The sequence below is a fragment of the Lupinus angustifolius genome, chromosome LG01 (assembly GCF_001865875.1).
Source record: "Lupinus angustifolius cultivar Tanjil chromosome LG01, LupAngTanjil_v1.0, whole genome shotgun sequence".
Taxonomy (NCBI): domain Eukaryota; kingdom Viridiplantae; phylum Streptophyta; class Magnoliopsida; order Fabales; family Fabaceae; genus Lupinus; species Lupinus angustifolius.
In genome coordinates, this window is record NC_032009.1 from 20772729 (window position 1) to 20795548 (window position 22820).

General features: G+C 32.8%; 4 protein-coding genes across 6 annotated transcripts; all 4 read left to right on the forward strand.

Moving 5' to 3' along the window:
* Window positions 2608–3102, forward strand: LOC109360102 (flavonoid 3'-monooxygenase-like). Its single transcript, XM_019604866.1, has one exon. It carries the CDS (start codon window positions 2608–2610, stop codon window positions 3100–3102), a length of 495 nt encoding a protein of 164 aa, XP_019460411.1.
* LOC109353774 (flavonoid 3'-monooxygenase-like) lies at window positions 3582–9091 on the forward strand. 2 transcript variants are annotated; one of them, XM_019596141.1, is made up of 4 exons: window positions 3582–4049; window positions 7015–7455; window positions 8177–8821; window positions 8945–9091. In XM_019596141.1, exons 1-3 carry the CDS (start codon window positions 3600–3602, stop codon window positions 8816–8818), a joined length of 1533 nt encoding a protein of 510 aa, XP_019451686.1. In that variant the 5' UTR covers window positions 3582–3599; the 3' UTR covers window positions 8819–8821; window positions 8945–9091. The 2 variants fall into 2 exon arrangements, with proteins under 2 accessions (XP_019451686.1, XP_019451692.1); XM_019596147.1 differs by having other exon boundaries at window positions 8177–8814; window positions 8936–9091.
* LOC109353790 (PLASMODESMATA CALLOSE-BINDING PROTEIN 3-like) lies at window positions 9654–13133 on the forward strand. 2 transcript variants are annotated; one of them, XM_019596154.1, is made up of 4 exons: window positions 9654–9889; window positions 10099–10335; window positions 10427–10460; window positions 12682–13133. In XM_019596154.1, the coding sequence occupies exons 1-4, from the start codon at window positions 9835–9837 to the stop codon at window positions 12968–12970; spliced, it is 615 nt and encodes a 204-aa protein (XP_019451699.1). In that variant the 5' UTR covers window positions 9654–9834; the 3' UTR covers window positions 12971–13133. The 2 variants fall into 2 exon arrangements, with proteins under 2 accessions (XP_019451699.1, XP_019451705.1); XM_019596160.1 differs by having other exon boundaries at window positions 12685–13133.
* LOC109353801 (histone deacetylase 5) lies at window positions 14712–22796 on the forward strand. Its single transcript, XM_019596166.1, has 14 exons — window positions 14712–15066; window positions 16651–16852; window positions 17719–17865; window positions 17980–18092; window positions 18366–18577; window positions 18768–18832; window positions 19200–19370; window positions 19515–19598; window positions 19758–19881; window positions 20547–20668; window positions 21418–21611; window positions 21746–21875; window positions 22228–22292; window positions 22370–22796. Exons 1-14 carry the CDS (start codon window positions 14891–14893, stop codon window positions 22533–22535), a joined length of 1971 nt encoding a protein of 656 aa, XP_019451711.1. The 5' UTR covers window positions 14712–14890; the 3' UTR covers window positions 22536–22796.

A 22820-nucleotide genomic window follows, 5' to 3' on the forward strand; every position in this document is an offset into this window, starting at 1 on the left:
CCTCAAATAATAGTTAATTATCCATTGTTTTTTAAGTATTTGTTTTTTCATTAATAGAGAGAATTCTACTTTATCGAAACATATATTAATTCTCAAGATATTCATCTTAAAATGGAAAATATGATCCACTATAATGTGAGAATTAAAATGGGATAAGAATTATTGACGATATTTAACTTAATTGATTGAGCTAAACATAAAGTGTGAATATTTGATTCCAAAAAACAATTTGAAGATATTATGGCTTGTAGTGATTCATAGTCCTAGATCAGTGACTCTATATTTAGCCTTCAAACTTATCTTTTGTTTTTGTCCTAAGTTTTGTATTGGGTTGACCATTCATTATACCCTCTTTATATATATTTTTTGCTAAGCAAAGAAAAAAAGTGTGAGCACCAAAAGACTATTAGTTAAAAAAGTCAGTAGAAAATTAATTGAAGATTGAAAAGTGAGTTGAAGGTTTAAAAATCAAATGTTTATGAACTAATTTATTGACTAAAGTGTTGTCCAAAACCACATGATCAACAAACTAAAAAGTTTGCAATGATGTAAAATAACTTATCAATACCTTGGAGGAAAGTACTAGTCACTTGTTCTTTTATTCAATATCATATTTTGTTTAGCAAAAGTTTTATTCTTATTTTGGTCTTATATATATTATTCATAATAATATAATGACTCTTTTTGCATCTCATGAAAACTTGATATGGTTGGAGAACAAGAAAAAACAGTTACGAGTGACTCTTTAGTTTGTCACAATTTGGACTATTTGGCACATTAGGAACAAAGTTGTCTCTGAGAACTTGAAGTTCGAAATAGAGAAGATGATAAAACTTATTTTTCTGCATTCATGAAATCTTATGATTCATCGTTTTCCTTTCTTCTCTTACTCTTATGTTGATTGGGTGAGACATCCAGCAACTTGTCTTTCTCTTTGTTGATTTAGAGATTGAGTGGATAGGAAAGTCACTTTGTTAATAAAATTTTGATTGCTCATCAAAAAAATTATGGCTTATAATTAATTTTATTAGGAACTTTTTTAAATCATTCTTCTACCAAAGTGGACCGATCAAACACACACGAAACCTCAAATTAAATATAGTAGTTGGATAAAACTCTCTCCAAATGTAGAATCTTCTATATCCCATTTCGTATTACTCATCCCTATCTTATAAAGTTGTGATTGGTAAACAATTATAACATTGGTTATTTTAGATATATTTTATTTTTTCAACTATGTTGCATTGAAAGTGTTAAAATTTGTGGTAAAGAAATGTTGAGCCTTCTCCAAAGTGTTGATTATGGAACTTATTATTTTTTATAAGCGAATATTAGTATTTAGAATGACTAAAACTCAACTCTCAAACTCTTTATTACCTTGTTTTTTAAACTCTTCATTCTAACTACTTAATCATTATCCATCACTTTGTGAATAAAATTTCGCCAGTAACACAATTTAGTTCAACCATAAGGTAGTCGTAAGGAATGAAGTGCAGGAGGTTGTGGATCGAGTCCCACCATCAACAAAAAATATGAATTATAAGGTAGTTTGATAGTAGGGTGTAGGAGCCAAGAGATTAAGAGTGAAGTCTTATCCACAACAAAATACTAACACTTACTAGCAACTAACATATTAACAATTGCCGATAAAAAATACACAATCCAGTTCCATATGCATCAACCACCGTTAGGTAGTAAGGACGTGCGGTTCTCTATGCAAAAAGATATATAACAAAACTAAAAAGTAAACAAATTATTTTAATCAAATTCAAATTACTTCGTGGATGTCACATCACTTAACGCATTAAAAAACTTCACATATATATTAATCAAAAGTTAGGTGTATTATGTATATAAATATTAATGTGACTTTGTACCCAAAAAAACATCAATATGTGACGAGCACAAATGGACATGCAAACATCATAGCGAGTCAACCCTCCCAAACGAATGGGAAAAAAGAGATAAAATGATTCAATTTTAATTGATTCCAAAATTAAAAATATAAAAAAATGTCGTTAGGTTGTCACTATAATGAAAATAATAATAATAATAATAATAATAATAATAATAATAATAGAAAATCAAACAATATTTTAAAAAACCTTTAACTAGTAGTTGAAGTTTCTCTATACCCAAAAAGTTTAGAGTCCTTTAAAATGTCAAAGACGTGACACTGTCATAAACCGAAAATAAAAATAACAAAATACTCAAAACAGAACCTAGGTCATCTTTTTCTCATTACACCAACGAGGTATTTGTTCAATTGGTACATGCTTGATTCCCTTTAAGTAAAGTCTCAAGTTCGAGTGTTATGAATGGAAAAAAATATTGCTAAGAGAATTAGCCCCACGTACCTGTAAATATGTTTTCGACTCGGATAAAATTATCTCTAATCGAGGATAAGAAATCAAAAAAATCTTTTTTCTGCATACATAACATGACCATGAGGTTGTGGTTGTTGTGTGAGACACGATAATACTCATAAATCAAATGATTGATGAATTACCATAACAGTAAGTTTGGAAGTTATATAAATATAAACCAGTTCATACGTTTGAACATATGTTAAAGTAGTAAACAAACACCAACCATTGATAACCCAACATGTCTACACCTACATGGGTATTAGCCTTTGGTTCTATTGTAACCGCTACTATTCTATACAAACTCTTGAAACTTATTTCTCGTCCTTCACTACCTCTTCCACCAGGTCCAAGGCCATGGCCAATCATTGGAAACTTGGCTCATATGGGTCCTATGCCACACCAAGGTCTAGCCGCTTTGGCTCTTAAACATGGTCCTCTTATGCACCTTCGAATGGGTTTTGTTGATGTTATTGTAGCTGCTTCTGCTTCTGTTGCTGAACAGTTTTTGAAGGTTCATGACGCTAATTTCTCTAGTAGACCACCCAATTCTGGAGCCAAATATATGGCTTATAGTTATCAGGATTTGGTGTTTGCACCTTATGGACCACAGTGGAGGTTGCGCCGGAAAATAAGCTCCGTTCACATGTTCTCAGGGAAGGCTTTGGATGATTTTACACATTTGCGACAGGTTAGTAAGTTTATCAATTCAAAGCTTTCGTTATTATGTCATTAAAATCATTCATTTTGCTTCTTAATATGGTTAATGTGATTATTCATCGCTTATTCACGTGCTCTTCATTCCAAATCACGTAACATTCATTTTTCATGATGACTCAAAACAGAACCTAGGTCATCTTTTTCTCATTACACCAACGAGGTATTTGTTCAATTGGTACATGCTTGATTCCCTTTAAGTAAAGTCTCAAGTTCGAGTGTTATGAATGGAAAAAAATATTGCTAAGAGAATTAGCCCCACGTACCTGTAAATATGTTTTCGACTCGGATAAAATTATCTCTAATCGAGGATAAGAAATCAAAAAAATCTTTTTTCTGCATACATAACATGACCATGAGGTTGTGGTTGTTGTGTGAGACACGATAATACTCATAAATCAAATGATTGATGAATTACCATAACAGTAAGTTTGGAAGTTATATAAATATAAACCAGTTCATACGTTTGAACATATGTTAAAGTAGTAAACAAACACCAACCATTGATAACCCAACATGTCTACACCTACATGGGTATTAGCCTTTGGTTCTATTGTAACCGCTACTATTCTATACAAACTCTTGAAACTTATTTCTCGTCCTTCACTACCTCTTCCACCAGGTCCAAGGCCATGGCCAATCATTGGAAACTTGGCTCATATGGGTCCTATGCCACACCAAGGTCTAGCCGCTTTGGCTCTTAAACATGGTCCTCTTATGCACCTTCGAATGGGTTTTGTTGATGTTATTGTAGCTGCTTCTGCTTCTGTTGCTGAACAGTTTTTGAAGGTTCATGACGCTAATTTCTCTAGTAGACCACCCAATTCTGGAGCCAAATATATGGCTTATAGTTATCAGGATTTGGTGTTTGCACCTTATGGACCACAGTGGAGGTTGCGCCGGAAAATAAGCTCCGTTCACATGTTCTCAGGGAAGGCTTTGGATGATTTTACACATTTGCGACAGGTTAGTAAGTTTATCAATTCAAAGCTTTCGTTATTATGTCATTAAAATCATTCATTTTGCTTCTTAATATGGTTAATGTGATTATTCATCGCTTATTCACGTGCTCTTCATTCCAAATCACGTAACATTCATTTTTCATGATGCATATAAGACTATGTTAACAAACATATACTATATATATATATATATACGATTGGGTTAATCATTGTTCTTATGAGCTAACATGACTATAGTTTCCATATCAAGTTGTAGAAATGATACAAGTTATAAAGTTATAAGATTTAGGTTAATAAAAGAATAGGAGATGTAAGGTTAATAAAAAAAGAACTGTGTAGATTCTCCAATGGTGCACAACTCCTTACTTACATTTTTAACTAAAAAGAAATTTTTTAATAACATAAATTAATATTTGTACATTATTAAATGAAGTTTAATTGATTTGGTACATGTGAACATGATCTTCTTGGGATAGAGGATCCTTGTCCTACTTACTGCACTCTAATCATATTGCCAACACCAATAAGGCATTTTCTAATAGTATAAAGTCTCATTAAACTCTCAATGTCGAGAGTTCAATTAATGAGAGCGACACTTGTTGGAATGAATAATCATGAACCCAAAAGAAAAGAAAGAGATTAGTTTCTTACCAAAAAAAAGTGAAGGGATAGTCTTAGTAGTACCAAAAAATCTCATTGCCACCCTTTTATTTTTGTATTAAAATATGAAACGTGTAATTATCCCTTTTAGTTTCAGAATTAATCAATTTTTTGCACTTAAAAAAATCAAGTTGTTGCGCATGATATTAGACTACATGTATACATATTTAATTAGCATGTTTGATAAGGTTAGATCAACCTTAACATTTGGTAGAGGATAAAAAGATAAAAAAAAAATATGTCCATATATATTGAAAAACTAAGACAATACCTCTTGAATTATTTAATATATATTAAATTAAAATTCAAATAATATATTGTTTTGTAGATTTTAGAAAGTATATTTTTACCATTGAATTAATGTTTGTGATCATTATAATGTGTGGTTTGAAAAACTATTTAAAAATTCGAAGAAGTGTAAAAAGTTATTGATTCAAAAAATTTATTACTCATAGTTACTTATAAGAAAATGCAGATATTTAAAATAATAAAGATGTAACATCCGGACGAGTTGTGATTATTATTTTTAGAATATAGTACAACCTTAAGATATTAGACTAATGCACATTTGATCTTTTTGGATGAAGATTTAGTTGTAGTCTTCCTTTGAATAAAGGATGGTGTTTTTGTCATTTTTATAACATTTTTAAAAGTACTTTTGATAAAAAATTGTTTATGTATTTGATGTATTTGTTTGGTTACATTGTTTAAAAATATTTAAAATGGCTTATAAAATTATTTTTGAAAAGGTATTATTTTGAGCATAGACAGATAAATCTACATACATCTTGTTTAGTCAAGACTTTTCACTATTGATATATAATTTAGTGTATTAAAATCTTGATATATATATATATATATTTCAGTACACTAGACAAGTGACAAGGACACTGAATTAATGTCATGGAATTCGACCTATTGCTATTTTTGGTCCACAAATTCTACCTGCTCAGTTCTTCTAATGCCACAATCTTCAACTACCTACCCAAAAATATATATCATCTTATAAAATTGTTATTTGAATTCACATATATAAAACAAAATTAATATATTACAAAATAATATTTAGAATATGAGTGTATATTCAGGCATTATTGGTATAAAAATATATACATAGTTATTACATAATTAATCATTATATCTATATCAATATATTTAAAAGTAAAAAATAATCAAATATGAATGATAAATTATATAATCTCTTGCAATAACAATTCCTATATCATTTTCTGTTAAAATATCTTTTATGATTCATGTCACTTTTGATATATAATGTAAAGATATTTTTAGGTTGATTTTATAGTTTTTGTTTGAGAAGGCCACACAAAATCATTGTCATATACAAGGTTCCTTAACTAGTACTCTAAAATAGTAATCCTGATAAGGATTATAAAATAATTTCCCTTACAAACACTAGTTGAGTCCCCAAAATATGAAGAGAAAATATGTATTTTTAGTGTTGTTTGATGTATCATATAGTAGTGATTAATTGATTATTAACTCGTATATAAGAATATTCTACCTAATACTTAAATAATACATTAACAATATATATTTTTAAAATATTTCTTGAAACTCAAATATGATGTCTTTTGTCGTCACTCAAAAAAGTAGTGGTGTCCATTTCACACATGTCCCAGTAGATGAAAATCTAAATAATCTTTAGGCGTGTTTAACAAAGAACGTGTAACATTAAAGCGAAAATACAGATCATTATTGTTTTTTAATTTACTTTCCAACGTGTGTGCTCATGTTTGAGAATTCAAATAAAATACTAGTAGTTATTTTAAGAGTAAGTTTTTTACACATAATTCTTATCTTAACTATCAATTTTATAGACATCTAATAGTTTATATCTATTCATTACTTAAAACTATTGAATTTCCTTAAAATTAATGGTTAGAATGAGGAATGAGTTTAAAAAACTTACTCTTAGATTAAGTAGATCACTCTTCATTTATTATTATTGAAACATAAGGTGTTTAATGTTCCCATAAACAATATGCGTTTATTCAAATGCTTAAAATATGCTCATAGACACATAATGAAAAAACTGTTATTATTATTTTTGAATATATAGAGATAAGGGATTTTCTAATTTATGTTATATGATATATGCTAAGATAAAAAAGTATTCATAGAAAAACTAAAAAGACCACATTTCAATATATTAAATAAAACATTTCTCCACACAAATTTATTTTCTTCAATATGTTTAACTTGCAAGTATATTACATGATTCATATAAACAAATACTTATATAAAGTTGTCATAATTTAATTATTGAAATAACCAAAATGTACATGCAGGAAGAGGTAGCAAGATTAACCAGCAATTTAGCAAGTTCTAGCTCTAAAGCAGTGAACCTTGGACAACTTCTGAATGTATGCACCACCAATGCATTGGCCAGGGTAATGATCGGACGGCGAGTGTTCAACGACGGCAACGGCGGCTTCGATCCTAAGGCCGATGAATTTAAGTCTATGGTGGTGGAGCTTATGGTGTTGGCCGGAGCTCTCAATATAGGTGATTTCATTCCTGCTTTGGAGTGGCTTGATATTCAGGGTCTACAAGCCAAGATGAAGAAATTACACAACAAATTTGATGCATTTTTAACCAACATTATAGAGGAACATAAAGTTTCTAGAAGTGAAAAACATCAAGATATGTTGAGTACATTGTTGTCACTTAAAGATGTCCCAGAAGATGGAGGCAAACTAGCTGATATAGAGATCAAAGCATTGCTTTTGGTAAGTACTCTACACATTAATAACATTCATTACACATGCTTTCAATTCAGAATTTTTTTAATAGACACTACTTATCACATTATTCACATGATCTATAATAGTTGAAAAATATAAATACACTCTTTAAAGTTTGGGCATTCTTTATCGAAAGAAATCACTTGTCTCAAATAGTGTTTCATTTCCTATCACAAGCCAATCATAGTACTACTTTTTATTACTTTCTGTTTTCTAAAATTTTCGTTTACTCATGTGTCAATACGTGATTGGCTTGAAACAGAGGATAAAACACCAAAGTTTAGGACAAGTAATCTCCATTCCATTTTTTACAAGAACTCAAACTTGTTCCTTCTACTTTTTTATTCCTAAAGTATTGTGATGTGGACATATAATAGAAAACCATTCATTAGAATTAGACTTACATTATCTAAAGACAAACATGAGTACTCCTTAGTCCTTACTCAAAATCCTATTGTTGATTTGGTCTTCATTACCCTATTGTCAAACCACACCATGTGCAATGTATGAATTCATGTCACAAGTCTCAACATGTTGTGTGCATTTCACTTTAATTACAACATAAGAAATACAACAATTAATTTGTTCTCCACCCTATGACAATCCACACCATGTGCAATGAATTTCATACCATATTGTTTGCACTTCACTCTAAGATATTGGTCAGATTTAGTACAATAATATATGTTGTGTCCAATTTGTGCAGAATATGTTTGCAGCAGGAACAGACACATCTTCAAGCACAACAGAATGGGCTATTGCTGAGTTGATAAAGAACCCAAACATTCGGGCCAAACTTCAACAAGAACTAGACTCTGTTGTGGGCCATGACAGGCTTGTGACTGAAGCAGATTTGGCCCATCTTCCCTACTTGGAAGCTGTGGTGAAAGAAACATTTCGGCTCCACCCATCAACCCCTCTTTCATTACCACGTGTTGCATCAGAGAGTTGTGAAGTTTTTGGGTACCATATCCCAAAAGGTGCAACACTATTGGTTAATGTTTGGGCCATAGCACGTGACCCCAAAGAGTGGCACAACCCATTGGAGTTCAAGCCCGAAAGGTTCCTCCCAGGTGGTGAAAAAGCTAATGTGGATGTTAAGGGTAATGACTTTGAGGTTATTCCATTTGGTGCTGGGCGTAGGATATGTGCTGGGCTTAGCCTTGGGCTTAGAGTGGTTCAACTTTTGACTGCTACTTTAGCCCATGCTTTTGATTGGGAGCTGGAAAATGGGCTTAACCCAGAAAAGCTTAACATGGATGAGGCCTTTGGGCTTACTTTGCAGAGGGCAGTGCCACTTTTGGTGCACCCTCGCCCAAGGCTCTCACCGCATGTATACTCATCCTGATTTTGGGTACACATCTAATAAATTGTGTCACTACATGTATCATAAAAAAAACATTAACCAATCATAGGTCGGTGGTACATGCAGTGGTACAAGTTGTAGGACAGCAAATGTGCTCCATTGATTTTGAGTTTAGCAAAATAGAAAGGTTGTTATTTTGAAGATCCATAATTTGTTTAAGTTTGTGTGTGAATATGTTTAAGAGACAATTATGAGTTTGAATATTATTTTTTTAATTTGATGAAGTGATATGAATAATATTTTTGTGCTTGAGAAAATGATAGAATGTTAGATATGATATACAAATCAAATGAAACAAAAAAGTGCGGTTTAGAATTGTTGGTTCTTACTCACATGGCACGGTTGTATGTTTGCAATTTTCTACTATACAGGTGCACTCTGATTAGGGACGTCAATATGTGCATTGTCCCCAAAAAAATACGAGCATGACATGGTATTTTTGCCTAATCGTATTTTATGCATTGGGTATATACTTTCTCAAACACTCACACCCTCTTACCCATTTCTCTTCTTATATCTCTCCTTTTCCTTATTTATTTGTATGGTAAATATCCTTTCATTTATTTTTGAGAAGTTGGGGACAGCAACATTGAAATAAATGGGACCTGAACACTAAATGCCAAATGGCAATGAAACGTACAAGTCTAAAAAGGAACGGTTAAAATGGGAAAATCATAATTTGAATAATGTATAATTTTTTTGTTTCTCTAATAAAAAACTATCTATATATGACACTGTCATTTTAGAAAACAGTTTATCTATTTACTACTCTGTCATCATATCTTTTCTATATAGAAACCAGTTTATCTAGATTCCTGTCATATTTTTTGTCCTCATATCTTTGCTCCATTCTCTAATCTCACACTGTCACGCACCCACCATTCCCTTCTCTCTCTCTCTCTATATCTCTCTCTATCTCTATCTTTGCTTTGTACAACATTTTCCATCTGTCACTGAAGCAAGTGTGTGAACTTTGAACCATTACAACATCCCCTAACATGGCTGCTTTTGCTCTTTCACTCCTTCTTTTGGCTTTCTTCACACCCTCTTCAAGTATGTTTTCTTTCTAACTCTTTTACTTCAAAACTATATATACATATCACTTAGCTTCTTTTAGTTTAAACATAGACTCAGATCTCCCTTCTTTCTTTTTCTATTCTCCATCTGTATATATTAACATATACTTGGCTATTTCTTCTATGTTGATAAACTTAAAGCACGTTTTTTGATATAATAAACTTGGGTATTTTGTTTTGTGAAAGGTGGGTCTTGGTGTGTTTGCAAGGATGGGAGTGACACAACACTGCAGAAGACATTGGATTATGCTTGTGGAGCAGGTGCTGATTGTAACCCTCTTCATCAAAATGGACCTTGTTTTCAACCTAACACTGTTAGGGCTCATTGCAACTATGCTGTGAATAGCTATTACCAAAAAAAGGGTCAAGCTCCTATGTCATGTGATTTTGCTGGATCAGCCACTGTTACTGCTTCTGACCCTAGTAAGTAAATAAATCACACTATATTTCTTTCACAATAATAGCTATAACGTTTTTTTATTTGACCCTTTTATTTGTTATTCTTTATGAGCAGGTTCTAGTGGTTGTTCATACCCTTCAAGCGCCAGGTATGGATTTGATCTATTCATGTTCTTTTGTTGGTGTGATTGATTTTGCTTAGTTTAATGTGTGTCTTTTTATCTTTCTTTTTTTGACTGAAAAATTTATGGATGGTTATGATTAATGATGGAGTAGTGGAGTGGTGACTTTTACTTTTGTTTCTGGTAATGGGGGCTATGGAGCACTTTGCATAGGTAGATTAATATTCACAAAAGAGGGTAGGGGTCCCGAACGGTCTCCATGTCTCAAGCCAATCAAAATGTGACTTTTTGTTATTTTTTATTTTAGAATTTTTCTATTATTCACGTGTCAAAATATAATAGGTTTGGGACAGGGAACATGTTAGGGTTGGAGACAGGTGATTCCAATTCCGATAGGTATTGCTTTGCAAATTGGCATATTAGCAACATGATAATGATAAATGATAATGTGCCTAATGTCGATACTGTTCTGCATTCATATAACAACAATTTTATACTCTTGGATGGTTGTGACTATGAAAAATCACTAGACATAAATTATTTATAAACCTATCATAAGTAATAGTGCTCGTATAAAAACAAAAAAAAATGTAGGAGTGGATGAATTTCATATTCGCATTTGCATAAAACAATTTTGTCTATGCTTTTGAGATCAAGAGTTAAAAAAATGTTTATTATATTTAGTCTATGCTTTTGAGATCAAAATTCAGTTATGGTGTATTTAGATTTGATTTTGTCAAATATATAATGTAAGATTAAACTTAATTTGAGGTGCAAACTATAGATAAACAATTTATTGCATTTCATTTGAATAAAATGGAGATGTGGTCCAATATGAACCCTTCTTTCATTTAATTTGAACAATATACTAATGTCATGGTGATGTCTAATGAAGGGAGATTTGGTGTCCCGGTCCGTATCCTTATCTTTGTCCCAAATTAATTAAAAATTATTATTTAATTAAATAGAAAAAATATAAATACAAAGTTATATTTTTTAGTGTGTATTTATTGGATAGGGAGAAAAAAAAAATAGAGTTTTTGATATAGAGTATCCTTATTCATGTCTAATAGCGGTTGCAGTGAGACAGTGAACTTTAATTTGATAAAAGATGGTGCAATAATTGGGATCCAATGCCTTAGAAAAGTTTGAAACCTCATTCAAAAAATATATAAAAAAGGGGCCACCATCTTAGGAAAAGACAAACTTGTCCCATTTGATCACCCCTTATCATACTTTTTTGCTTTTCATTTTTTTGGGAAGAAATAAATAAGAGAATAAAATATATGGATGTATATGACTTTTATATACTGTCATTGTATTCATGTTTTATTATTATTGATTTTTCAAAAAAGTAATATAAATGAATGGTAGATGATTAGTTTTTAATAAAATGATGCACTTATGATGTAGTCAAAAAGTGGTGGTGTTCTTAGTGGTGTCTCATTTCTTGTCTCAAGTCAATTACATATTGATATGTGAATAATAAATTTTTAAAAGTAAATAATAATGAAGTATAACACTCTAATTGGCTCGAGACATAGAGATATACAGTTTGGGATATGTGATCTTTGTCTCGAGAGCCATCCCTCATGAGTCAGTAACTTCGAATTTTTTGATGACAGTAGTAATAGTAATAAGTGTGAAATGTGCAACAAAGGCATAAACACTAGCTTCTAGATATGGGCCTACATATTTTGAAAAGCTAAGATTTTTTTGATGTTTGTGTATGACTATTTGACTAATGTTGGCTACCCATAACTTTCTCTAAATTTATTCCCCCTTTTGTTTGCCATTACCAACCTGGGCTAGTACTTTCTGATTTTGATCCTAATAAATACCAAACTAATAATTAGCCCAAAATAAAGGCACCTAAATATTAGTTATGGATACAGCATAAACTTGTTTGATGTATAACTTCAAATGCAAAGTTAGAAATATGTATCATTGCAATTCCAACTGTTATAGATATTGTGGTTCCTCTCTATTAAGACCTATTTATACATGAGGTGTGAGTACTCCATTTCAAACGCGTTGGTCTAGTGGCGTGAGACCCTACTGGATTTTGAGAGTTCGATTCGTGAGAGCGACACTTGTTGGAAGATTAGCCACGAAACCCGAAATGGATTAGTTCTTTATCCAAAAAAATGTGAAGGATATCCTTGGTAGTATAAAAAAAGAAAACTTTATATGAACATTTTGAGACAACTTTGATGTGAAATGAGTGATGGTTCCTTTTCATAATGAGCAGTGCAGGCACTAGCACAACTCCAGTGTCAACTACACCAACCATAGGGACCAACCCTACCACTGGAACTCCATCAACAACCACAGGCTCCACCAGCAGCACTGGTACTACTACTCCATATGGTACCACCCCTGGTGTATTAGGAGGCATTGGCACTGGTATGGGACCTTCAGGATCTGGCATGAACACTGATGAAAGTCATGGTGGGCATAAACTTGTTCAAACTAGTTTGTTCTCTCCATTTTCACTTGCCCTTTTTTTTGGCTTGATCATGCTTTGGTGGGGTTGAAAAGTTAAGTTTTGGTCATGAACTGTGACCTGTATTTATGCTGTAATGTCACATGTTATTGTTGTTTTCTAGGTGTTGAACTTGAGACATTAGCTTTTTTCTTTTCACTATTTTTCTCCACCATGTACTTCCTCTTGGGTAAAAATATGGGCTTTTGATTCTTTCCATGTAGTGCTTATGCTGTTGAGTGTTAGATATAATCAAATTTAATAGTATATGGTCCTTAATATTGAAAGAAAGATTAATATGTAATCATTTGCTGCAAGAAGGAGGAAAATACAGACACATGCATAAAGTCAAAGTGCAATATAAATTTATACCACTTATACACATTTTTATCTTAGATTTGTCTGGAATTATTTACCTATTAAAGTAGTGCACGTTTGTACCTTGATGCACTCCAAATCTATTACAATAATGAAAATGATAAAAAAACATGAAAAACAGTATCATATATGAATCACATGGTAGCATAAAAATTTAAGCTTTGAAAATCTATGAAGTTTATAGTACACCATTTGGATTTTGTCTGTTTTCTTTAATTACATCATCACTGATAATTGTGGACAAATCCCAATTGATTAGTTGTTTATTGTAATACTTAATAACATAAAATAAGAATGCGAGTCGTAAGACACGAAGTGTCTCTGAACACATTAGTAGTTATATAAATGAGCAAATTAATTTATCCATAAAGAAGATTCAATGAAAAAAATGTATAAATTAAGAGTATAAAAACTTTTATCTATTGTTAATTTATTATTCACAAATTCATTTTTAACTATCATTATATCATCATAAAAATAATATATTTACTCATGGATATAAATCTTGGGACTTATGGCATATATGTTATGCTTATCCAAAATCTAAAGTCTCCCAAATACCAAGGCATGACCTTATCTTAGGATTGGACTACGACCCAGGGCAACACCATACTCTTCTACTGCAGCAACGGGCACGGTTAATAGCTATCTGCTACCCATTTCAAAATATGAGAGCATTATCCATTCATACCCGTATCTGTACGGGTACCCATGTATGGGTATTCGTGAGTATTTCTAGGTACCCGTGGTATAATGGGTACATACGGATTTCCTATATTATAAATGAATTTTTAATTTTTTTACTTCTCTTATGTTTCAAATGAGATGAAACTTAATTATTTTTGTACCTTTTAATTGAATATTTGACAAAAATGCTAAATTTATTGGTGTTTTTTATTTGTGTGATTCTTTGTTCTCATTTCCTTAACAAAATATATATTTTATCTGTAAAACATGTGTGTTTATACACATGTAATAATATTTGTAGGGTGTTTCACCATCAAACTCAATAAAATATATAAACAAAGTAAAATGAAAAAACGTACAAAATATAACGAATGTTAGAATAATGTAATTTTTATTTTAATTAAATATAATATATTAATCACATAAATAACGAGTACCCGCGAGCACGGGTACCATAATACTCGTACCCGCCCGTATGTACAACGAGTATTTTTAAAAACCTATTTATAAAACTCGCAGGTACCCGTTTGTAACCTGTACCCGTACCCATACAGGTTTTACCTATGGGTACCTACTGGTATGAATTCTTTTGTCATCCCTAACCACACCTTTGTTTTTTTGGGGAGAGTTTCTATTCATTATTTATATAAAAAATTACAAGCATATTTAATTCTTAAGAGTAAAATTAATATTAATTAGGGCATAAATTTCGAATGATATAAAAAAAAAAGATTGTATAGAGAATAACTAAAGTACGAACTCTCTGAATTCCGAAACAGAAATGGGGGGAAATTGGTAGCAGAAACAACTCTGTTTTGAAATTGAATTTGGCACAGTATTTGTATAACAGTTCAAAGTTCAAACTGAAAGAGAGAAAGAAAAATACAAGTAGCTTAGAAACTGAACTATGGCTTCTGTGGTTACGAACAATGGTAACGAAGTCAACGGTCAACGACGTGTTGGTTTAATCTACAATGACAGAATGTGCGACCATTTCAGTTTACAAGATCATCATCATCCCGAAGCCCCTGATCGAATCAGAGTCATATGGAACAAGCTTAACAAAACTGGTATCTGCGATCGGTAATAATCATTTCATAATTCCTTATTAGGGTTTTCAATTTCATAATTCCTTATTAATGAGTTCGTGGTTAATGTACTTGATTTTTTTAATTGTTTCTTTTTAATAATCATGAACTTCCTCATATGTATTTTTAAATTAAGCATTGCACAACTTATAGCATTCATTTCCAACCGAATGATGTATGGTAATATTTTAGCATTAAACAGAACCACGTTGTAGGAAACGCTAATATCTTGAAATTCAAACTAGAAACGTTATCACAATATATACTTGTAGATAATGCATAGCACAGATTCAAATAAGGCTAGAAATTTGACACGACATTCCCATGAACCGAAATAACTTTTCCTCACACATGAAATGTTAAGTCATACCAAGGGGAAGGAGGATGATAAGATCAAGAAGAAAGGAAGGAGTTAATGGAAAGCAATACCCTAAACAAGAATCAATGTGATTCTTGGTTGGGATGAAGAACAAGAATATTATTAGAAAGAATGAAAGAAGAATTAAGATGTACAAAGGTCCCACGACCTTTCCCCTGATTCCACAATCAGAATCTACTTCCCAATTAACTCCCCTTCCTCCAAGAGACTAGTTCCTTATTTATAGCCTAACTAACAAACTATTATAGAAAACCTAACAAACTAACTGCTTAGGGATATTTTAGTAAATGTGTTACAATTAGAAAATCTTTAACTAGACTTACATATTTCCCATTCTATATACATTTTTAATACCCGGCTTAGGCCTAATCTTATCAGAGGATTCCTTTATCTGACCATACGTTATATGATATAGTTATCACTCATTTTACTCGGTCTCATACTTCAACATATTGATTCCATCCAATTGAAGCCGGAAGTATGTTTAATTGAAGCATTCATGATAACATATTTATACATTACATTCCTTCTTGTGGTTGAAACTTGCTTTTTGGTTTTTTCCTTGAGGGTCAGCCATGGTGCAATGCCGAGGTTGTTGCCTTGTGATCTGGGGTCACGAGTCGTAATCCTGGAAATAGTTAGCTCGCGGGGTAAGTACATTTACCTCCCAAACCCCACCGAGTGGGAATCATGTGCATTGGGCCACCCTTTTATTGGCGAGTTAGGGAGCACACAGGAATTGGGAAAATGCAGTTTTTACTTTCATTATATAGTCCATTCAAGTTAACATCTATTGAGAGCAAGGGTATGTCGGATGAAAGATAATCTTATAGTTGCAAGTCGGGGGAGACCTGGAAAATTTTGAGGTGAAACTGTTGAAAAGGATTTGGGTTGTAATGGCCTTTCAAAATATAGAATTTGATAGAACATAATTGCGTTAATTGATCCATGTAACAAACCCTTGTGTTAAAAAAACGGGATGAGGTGTGGGCTCGCTTTAAATGGAAATAGGCTACGCTGACTTGAGTTTTGTATTGATTTTGAATTTATTGCGATGATTTGGGCAAATGGTTCTTATTTTTTGCCCAAAATGTGTTGTGTGGATTTTTATTCTAATAACAGCCTGTCTTTTTATGCATTGACATAATCTTACTGCTCTCTTTGCTGTGCTAAAATTTTTGGTGTTTTATCATATTCCAGATGTGTGATTTTGGATGCCAAAGAAGCTGAAGACAAATACATACAGTTGGTGCACTCCAAAAGTCATGTAAATCAGATTAAGCACATCAGCACAAAACAATACGATTCTCGAAGGCATAAGATTGCGTTAAAACTGAATTCTATATATTTTAATGAAGGTTCATCAAAAGCTGCTTATCTTGCTGCTGGCTCTGCTGTTGAGGTGATACTTTGAAGAATTCTTAATACAGTACAAACTTATGGACTTTTTGGGTATTATGGGTTGAAGTTGTTTGCAGTATTCTACTTCATATTATCGTTGGCCATATTGATAGCATGATTGTATTTAATAACTTGCATAACTCAAGTTTTTCTTGCATAAAAAGAAATTTACTGTATGCTATTAGTGAAACATTTGGTATTTGGTGAAGTTTTTCTCCAAGGTTTAATTGTTTTCAGTTACTTCTATTGGATGGTTACAATTAGACATCCGAAGCAAAACTTTTGTTTCTAACAATTTTACCCCCTCCCTGAACACAACTAATTTTAACACCAGTAAACCTTTTAGCATGTTTAATTTCCATCTTTGTTTCAAGTTCTTTTCCAATAGTTCTGTCAGTTTTTAGTTCTGTTTTTTTTAATTTGCATTTAATAAAAGCAATGGCAGGTTTGTCATGGTGTAAAGATCAGGTGGTTAGAATGAAGGGTTTAAGGAGTGGATTGACAAGGAGGTTGAGGGTTCAAATCCCACTTATTAACAAAAATATTAACATATTAACATTTGTCTATAATTTTTTTTTGTTGCTTTGTAACTTGGTGGTCACATGTTCTACTTGCAAAATAGGCTCTTCTTGATGGTGAGGTTGTCTACATCTAACCCTCGCCGAGAAGTCTTAGTGGCGCAAGTCTTGTGCATGTGGCTGCCTCTTTCATTATCAAAAGAAGGATTCTTAAAATTACTCTTGTATTTTTGTGGGTCCTTTTGTCTGTCTATTTGAGATAATTTCACACACAATCTGATTCAAATAAGCTTTTGTATTCTGTTCATACAAAAGTTTATGAATATAATTGAAGATGTTTTCATGATAGGTTGTTGAACAAGTGGCAAGCAGGCAATTGCATTCTGCTGTTGCTATTGTGAGGCCTCCAGGTCATCATGCTGAACATAATGAAGCCATGGGATTCTGTCTATTCAACAATGTTGCAATATCTGCTTCTTATCTCTTAGATGAAAGAGTGAGTAACATGTACATATTACGTGATCAGTTCTGTATTTATTGAAAATATTAAGCTGTCAGTCAGTTGCTGTATTACATCCTTACTACTCTGGTAGTGCCATTTTTGTGACAGCCAGAATTAGGTATCAAGAAAATTTTAATTGTTGATTGGGATGTCCATCATGGAAATGGTACTCAAAAAACGTTCTGGAATGATTCTCGTGTCTTATTCTTCTCTGTTCACAGGTGTGTTTACTATGTTCATGTATTTTCTGGTCATCTTAACTGATTAGTAGTATTGTAATTGTTTCAGTGTTTTATTCACAGTTGCTTATTGTTTTGAGGACCGTTGATAATGTAGTAGGCTTGACTGCTAAGTTCTCCCCTCCTTTAAACTGTGGTGTTTCAGGGTCGGATATTTGAGGATTTTCGATTTGTAAACTTATGATTAAGTTTGATTTGTGGTTGTATCAATTTCATAGGTGATCCTCAATCATACCAACTTTCATATTCATGCAGGCATGAATTCGGAACTTTTTATCCGTGTGGTGATGATGGCTTTTATACCATGGTTGGAGAAGGAGCCGGGGCTGGATATAATATAAATGTACCCTGGGAGAATGGGAGATGTGGTGATGCTGATTACTTTGCAGTGTGGGACCACATTTTGCTCCCGGTTGCCAAAGAATTTAATCCAGACATAATTATTGTCTCTGCTGGATTTGATGCAGGTCTATAGCTTAACATTTTAAATTTGAGGTTTGTTTTGGTCGGCGGGGATGCTGGTTCTTTATATGCCTCTGGAGGATTATAAGCAAGCACCAGTTTTTTATTCTAGTTTATTGTTGTGCAAGGAGGGACTAATTGCCCTTAATAGCACTTTTGAAGTACAATAACATCTTTCTTTTTCTGATATAACAGCTGTTGGTGACCCTCTGGGAGGATGTCTAATCACACCATTTGGTTATTCTATTCTGTTGGAAAAGGTTAATTTTAACGTTTGAATATTCATGATTTCTTCCTTTATATGTTTATTGTAATATTTTAATTACTCCATTCTTGATAAAACCGTTGCACTGTGAAGTTAACTCTAGTTTATAGAAAAGAATGAAGATTCAATCTTTATGTCTGTATGTACATATGTATCTGATCCTGGTATTTTTATATTTCTGTCATCATTGACAATTATTTTTCTTCAATCATGCTTCAGTTATTTCTTCTTCTCCTCCTCCTCCTTCTTCTTTTTGACTTCTCTCTCTTTTTATTTTTAACTGAACCACATTTTGTTACTTCATTAAATTTTGAAAAAAACATCAAATTTAATATGCAAATTTTCCCTTCTACATATTTCAGTTGATGAATTTCGCTGAAGGTAGGATTGCACTGGTTTTAGAAGGAGGATATAATCTGGACTCCATTGCAAACTCAATGCATGCTTGTGTTGAAGTTTTGCTTGACGGCAAACCCGTTACCGAATCTTCAAAGGCTTACCCATTTGAGTCCACATGGCGTGTGATTAAAGCGGTAACATCATACTTTCTTATATGTGTTCCACTATTTTAGGGGTGGGGAGATTTTGTTTTCATTGCTTTTAGAGGATGGCTTCCATTGGTGTCGTGCCAATTAAATATGGGCTTTTTGTTAAATTGGTGTGCTTTTTTTTTGCAGGTTCGTCAGGAGTTAAGTCCCTTTTGGCCTTGTCTTGCTAGTGAATTACCAAAAGATTTAATTTGTCTAGTTGCACCACCTCCGGTAAAGTACTTTTCTTGATTGTTCATTTTTTTTATAATTAATTTGATATCATATACTTGTTTTCCATTTTATGTATTTGTGTATCTTGCTTTCATCCTTTGTATTTGAATGTATCCTCATTAAAATACTTTTTGCTATACTTTTCTTTTGCCCTTAAAGCATACTCTTATTTCAAGCTCCGACTCTGAGGCAGAGGATGACATGGATCCCCTCAATTCTGATAACCTTGGAGAACTTCTTCAGGATCTCATAATACCGCTATCTAACCTGAAAGTTGATACAGGTATCCATGGTTGTTATTTCCCCATCACAATATAGATTTAAAATTTGAAATGCTCATCAAGTTTGACCTTTTTGTTTGTAAAATAAATTTTGTGCTCCATTAATTTTTATAGTCTTTCCTTTTAAAAACAAAATATTTTCATTGACATGGGTGATTATGATAGCTAATATGCAAGAAAGTAAAGCTCAATTGATAACAATATATTAGATATCGGGACCATGTTAGCAACATTGGAATAAGGAAGTTAGCTTAGAGCAAGAAGTAGATAAAAAACGACATGCTTATTGGTTTGGGTTCACAAGCTAATCGAACCAATTCACATGTGTTGACCTTCAGCGTAGCAGGTGTTGACCTATCGCTTCGTCCTTTCCCTTAGTTAGGCCAGTTATCCGGGCATGATTGACAGTCGTGAAGCACAAATCTTGTCTGCCTGGGTATGATAGACCGTTGTGTGAACTAGATCTTGTATGTCCGGTTGTTGGCCTCTGACCCGTTCCTGTCACCAGGATGGAACACACCTTAAGTAGATGGCTATCGCTGTAGACCATGTGACTGGGTTGGTCCTATGGATTGGTTTTGTGTCCAATCTCCAACTCAGTCCATACAGTACATTGGCAAATAAATTATACTTATATACCACTTGACAAGCTCTATATTTTATGCAGATCAAGTGATTGGTACTTCTAATACTTGGCGATCAGAACTGTCAAATACTTATGTATGGTATGCCTCTTATGGATCAAATATGTGGAAATCAAGATTCTTGTGTTATGTAGCAGGTGGACAGGTAATCGGACATTCAATTCAAGTTGCATTTTAAAATTGCACTAAAGATATATAAACAATCATGTTGGTGTGAAATATTATTTTTCATTTATTTCAATCTTTGCATCAGAATTGGAGTTATTCATATAGTATGTTTGGATCAGTTACAAAAATAAAATTTTAATTTAATCAGTTTTTGTTTGGATGTAGTTGCTAAAAATGATCTTTAAGATAATCTATTTCATTTGGGCTGTCCAAAAAAGTTGTATTTATATGCTAAATACCAAAAAAATGTCTGCATTTGGGATCATGTTCTGTGTTGGAAAGGAAGCCTGGTGAGAGGAAATTTGAAAGGAAGGGGGAAATTTGTGAGTGTGATACCAGTAGATTTGCAGTGTCCACTTTTCAGTTTCACAGAAATCAGCATTTTTCCCGAAAAACATTTCTTGTGTCCTAATATTTTTTGTCAAACATGATGAGAAATTCAGTGTTTTTTGGAAAGTAGCTGCCTTTTTTAGGTGAGATAATCTGAAACGAACTTAGTCTGTAATAAATGAAATTGGGATAGTTAGTTTATATAGAATAAGCCTTTGCCACTTTTTCATAAAAGCTATGAAATAGCTAGGGTGATTGCTATGCATTGGTTGTTTGCTCAAGAATTTGCAACCTGCCTTTCATTTCCTTATAAATTTGCTTACATTCTCTCTTTTTCTACAGTTTTGGTTCTTCTGTCATCTGTTTTCTCTTTTTGATACCCATATTGTTATTCAGGTGGAAGGTATGCAAAAGCACTCTTCTGGTTCAGTGGACAAAGCTCCACCAAAGGAAATCCTTTGGAAGACTTTCCCTTGCCGTATATTTTTTGGTCGCAATTCTTCCAAGTCATGGGGTCCTGGAGGGGTCACATTTCTTAATCCTGAGAGAACTTTTCAGCACAATACCTACCTATGCCTGTACAAAATTTCGTAAGTAAATCCTCACTTTCCAAAGCTGCTTCTATTTGTAGAAATTCTGTGTCATTTTCAAAGCTTTTCTGTGGGAGCAGGACATTGTTGAATGTTTTTTCTCCCCTTTGTATTCTCATCTTCCTTTGTTACAGGCTAGAGCAGTTCAATGATGTTTTACTTCAGGAAAACGGTTTAAGCCTTAATGTGGGTTCTCCTTTATTTGATATAACTGCCCTTAATGCTATCTCTGAGAAGGAGTTCAATTCTTCAGAGGCTGTCAAGGTATTCTTTTGTATCCGGACTCATTTACTGTTAGTGACTAGTGCATTTGTTTTATTTCCTTCTCTACTCTGAGGTAAAGCATCAAATGGTACACCAAAGATACAAATGTTCCGAAATTTGTCCTCCAAAGAAAAATGTTACTAAATAAGTTCAGGAAATTTTTAAATGTCAACACATGGTATAAACAGATTTAAGTGCCGCCAAATTACTCATTCAAAGCATCAATGTGGTGATACTTGTAAACTGGTGAAAGTTGTTGGCGTTTATATCTTTGGAAAATCAATTTGAGGTTATTTTTTACTTCATCAAATGTTAACATAGGTAGTGACTTTTTTCTGATACTGTCATGCAGGGTTCTTGGTATGGTGATGTTGTCTACTTAGGAAAGGAGCAGAATATCCCAATTCTTACCATGACGTGAGTATACTTTCTAGTTTCCATATTTTCATTAACTTATTAATCGTTCTTCTAAGCATTGTATTTAATTTAACCAGGTGTTCATTTCTCGATATTGAACGCTTTAAAGCGGGGGAGCTGCCATTAAATGCTCCTAATAAAGCATATGCCAACACCTTAATTAAAGGGTTGGTAGAGGGAGAACAACTTTCAGAGGTGGAAGCCATTGCTTACATAGAAGAAGCTGCTGCTAAACCCTTGTAATTTGGACATAGGTGTGTTATTGCTTCTATAACAGCTTTTTGTTTCAGAAGATTAGGGTTTATTTGTAGTTGAAGAAAACCCTTATGATATTTGTCACTAATAGTTAGCTCAGTTTAAAATGGTGCAGACATGAATCGTGATTGGTAGTGTTCAAATCTTGATAGCTACGCTCTCTCTTCCTGTGACTGTAATATTGAAGACAGCATAATAGTCAAAATGGTTGAATTGCAATGCTTATTACTACAAACTTTTTTTTATACATTTTCCAATTATTACTATTATTTA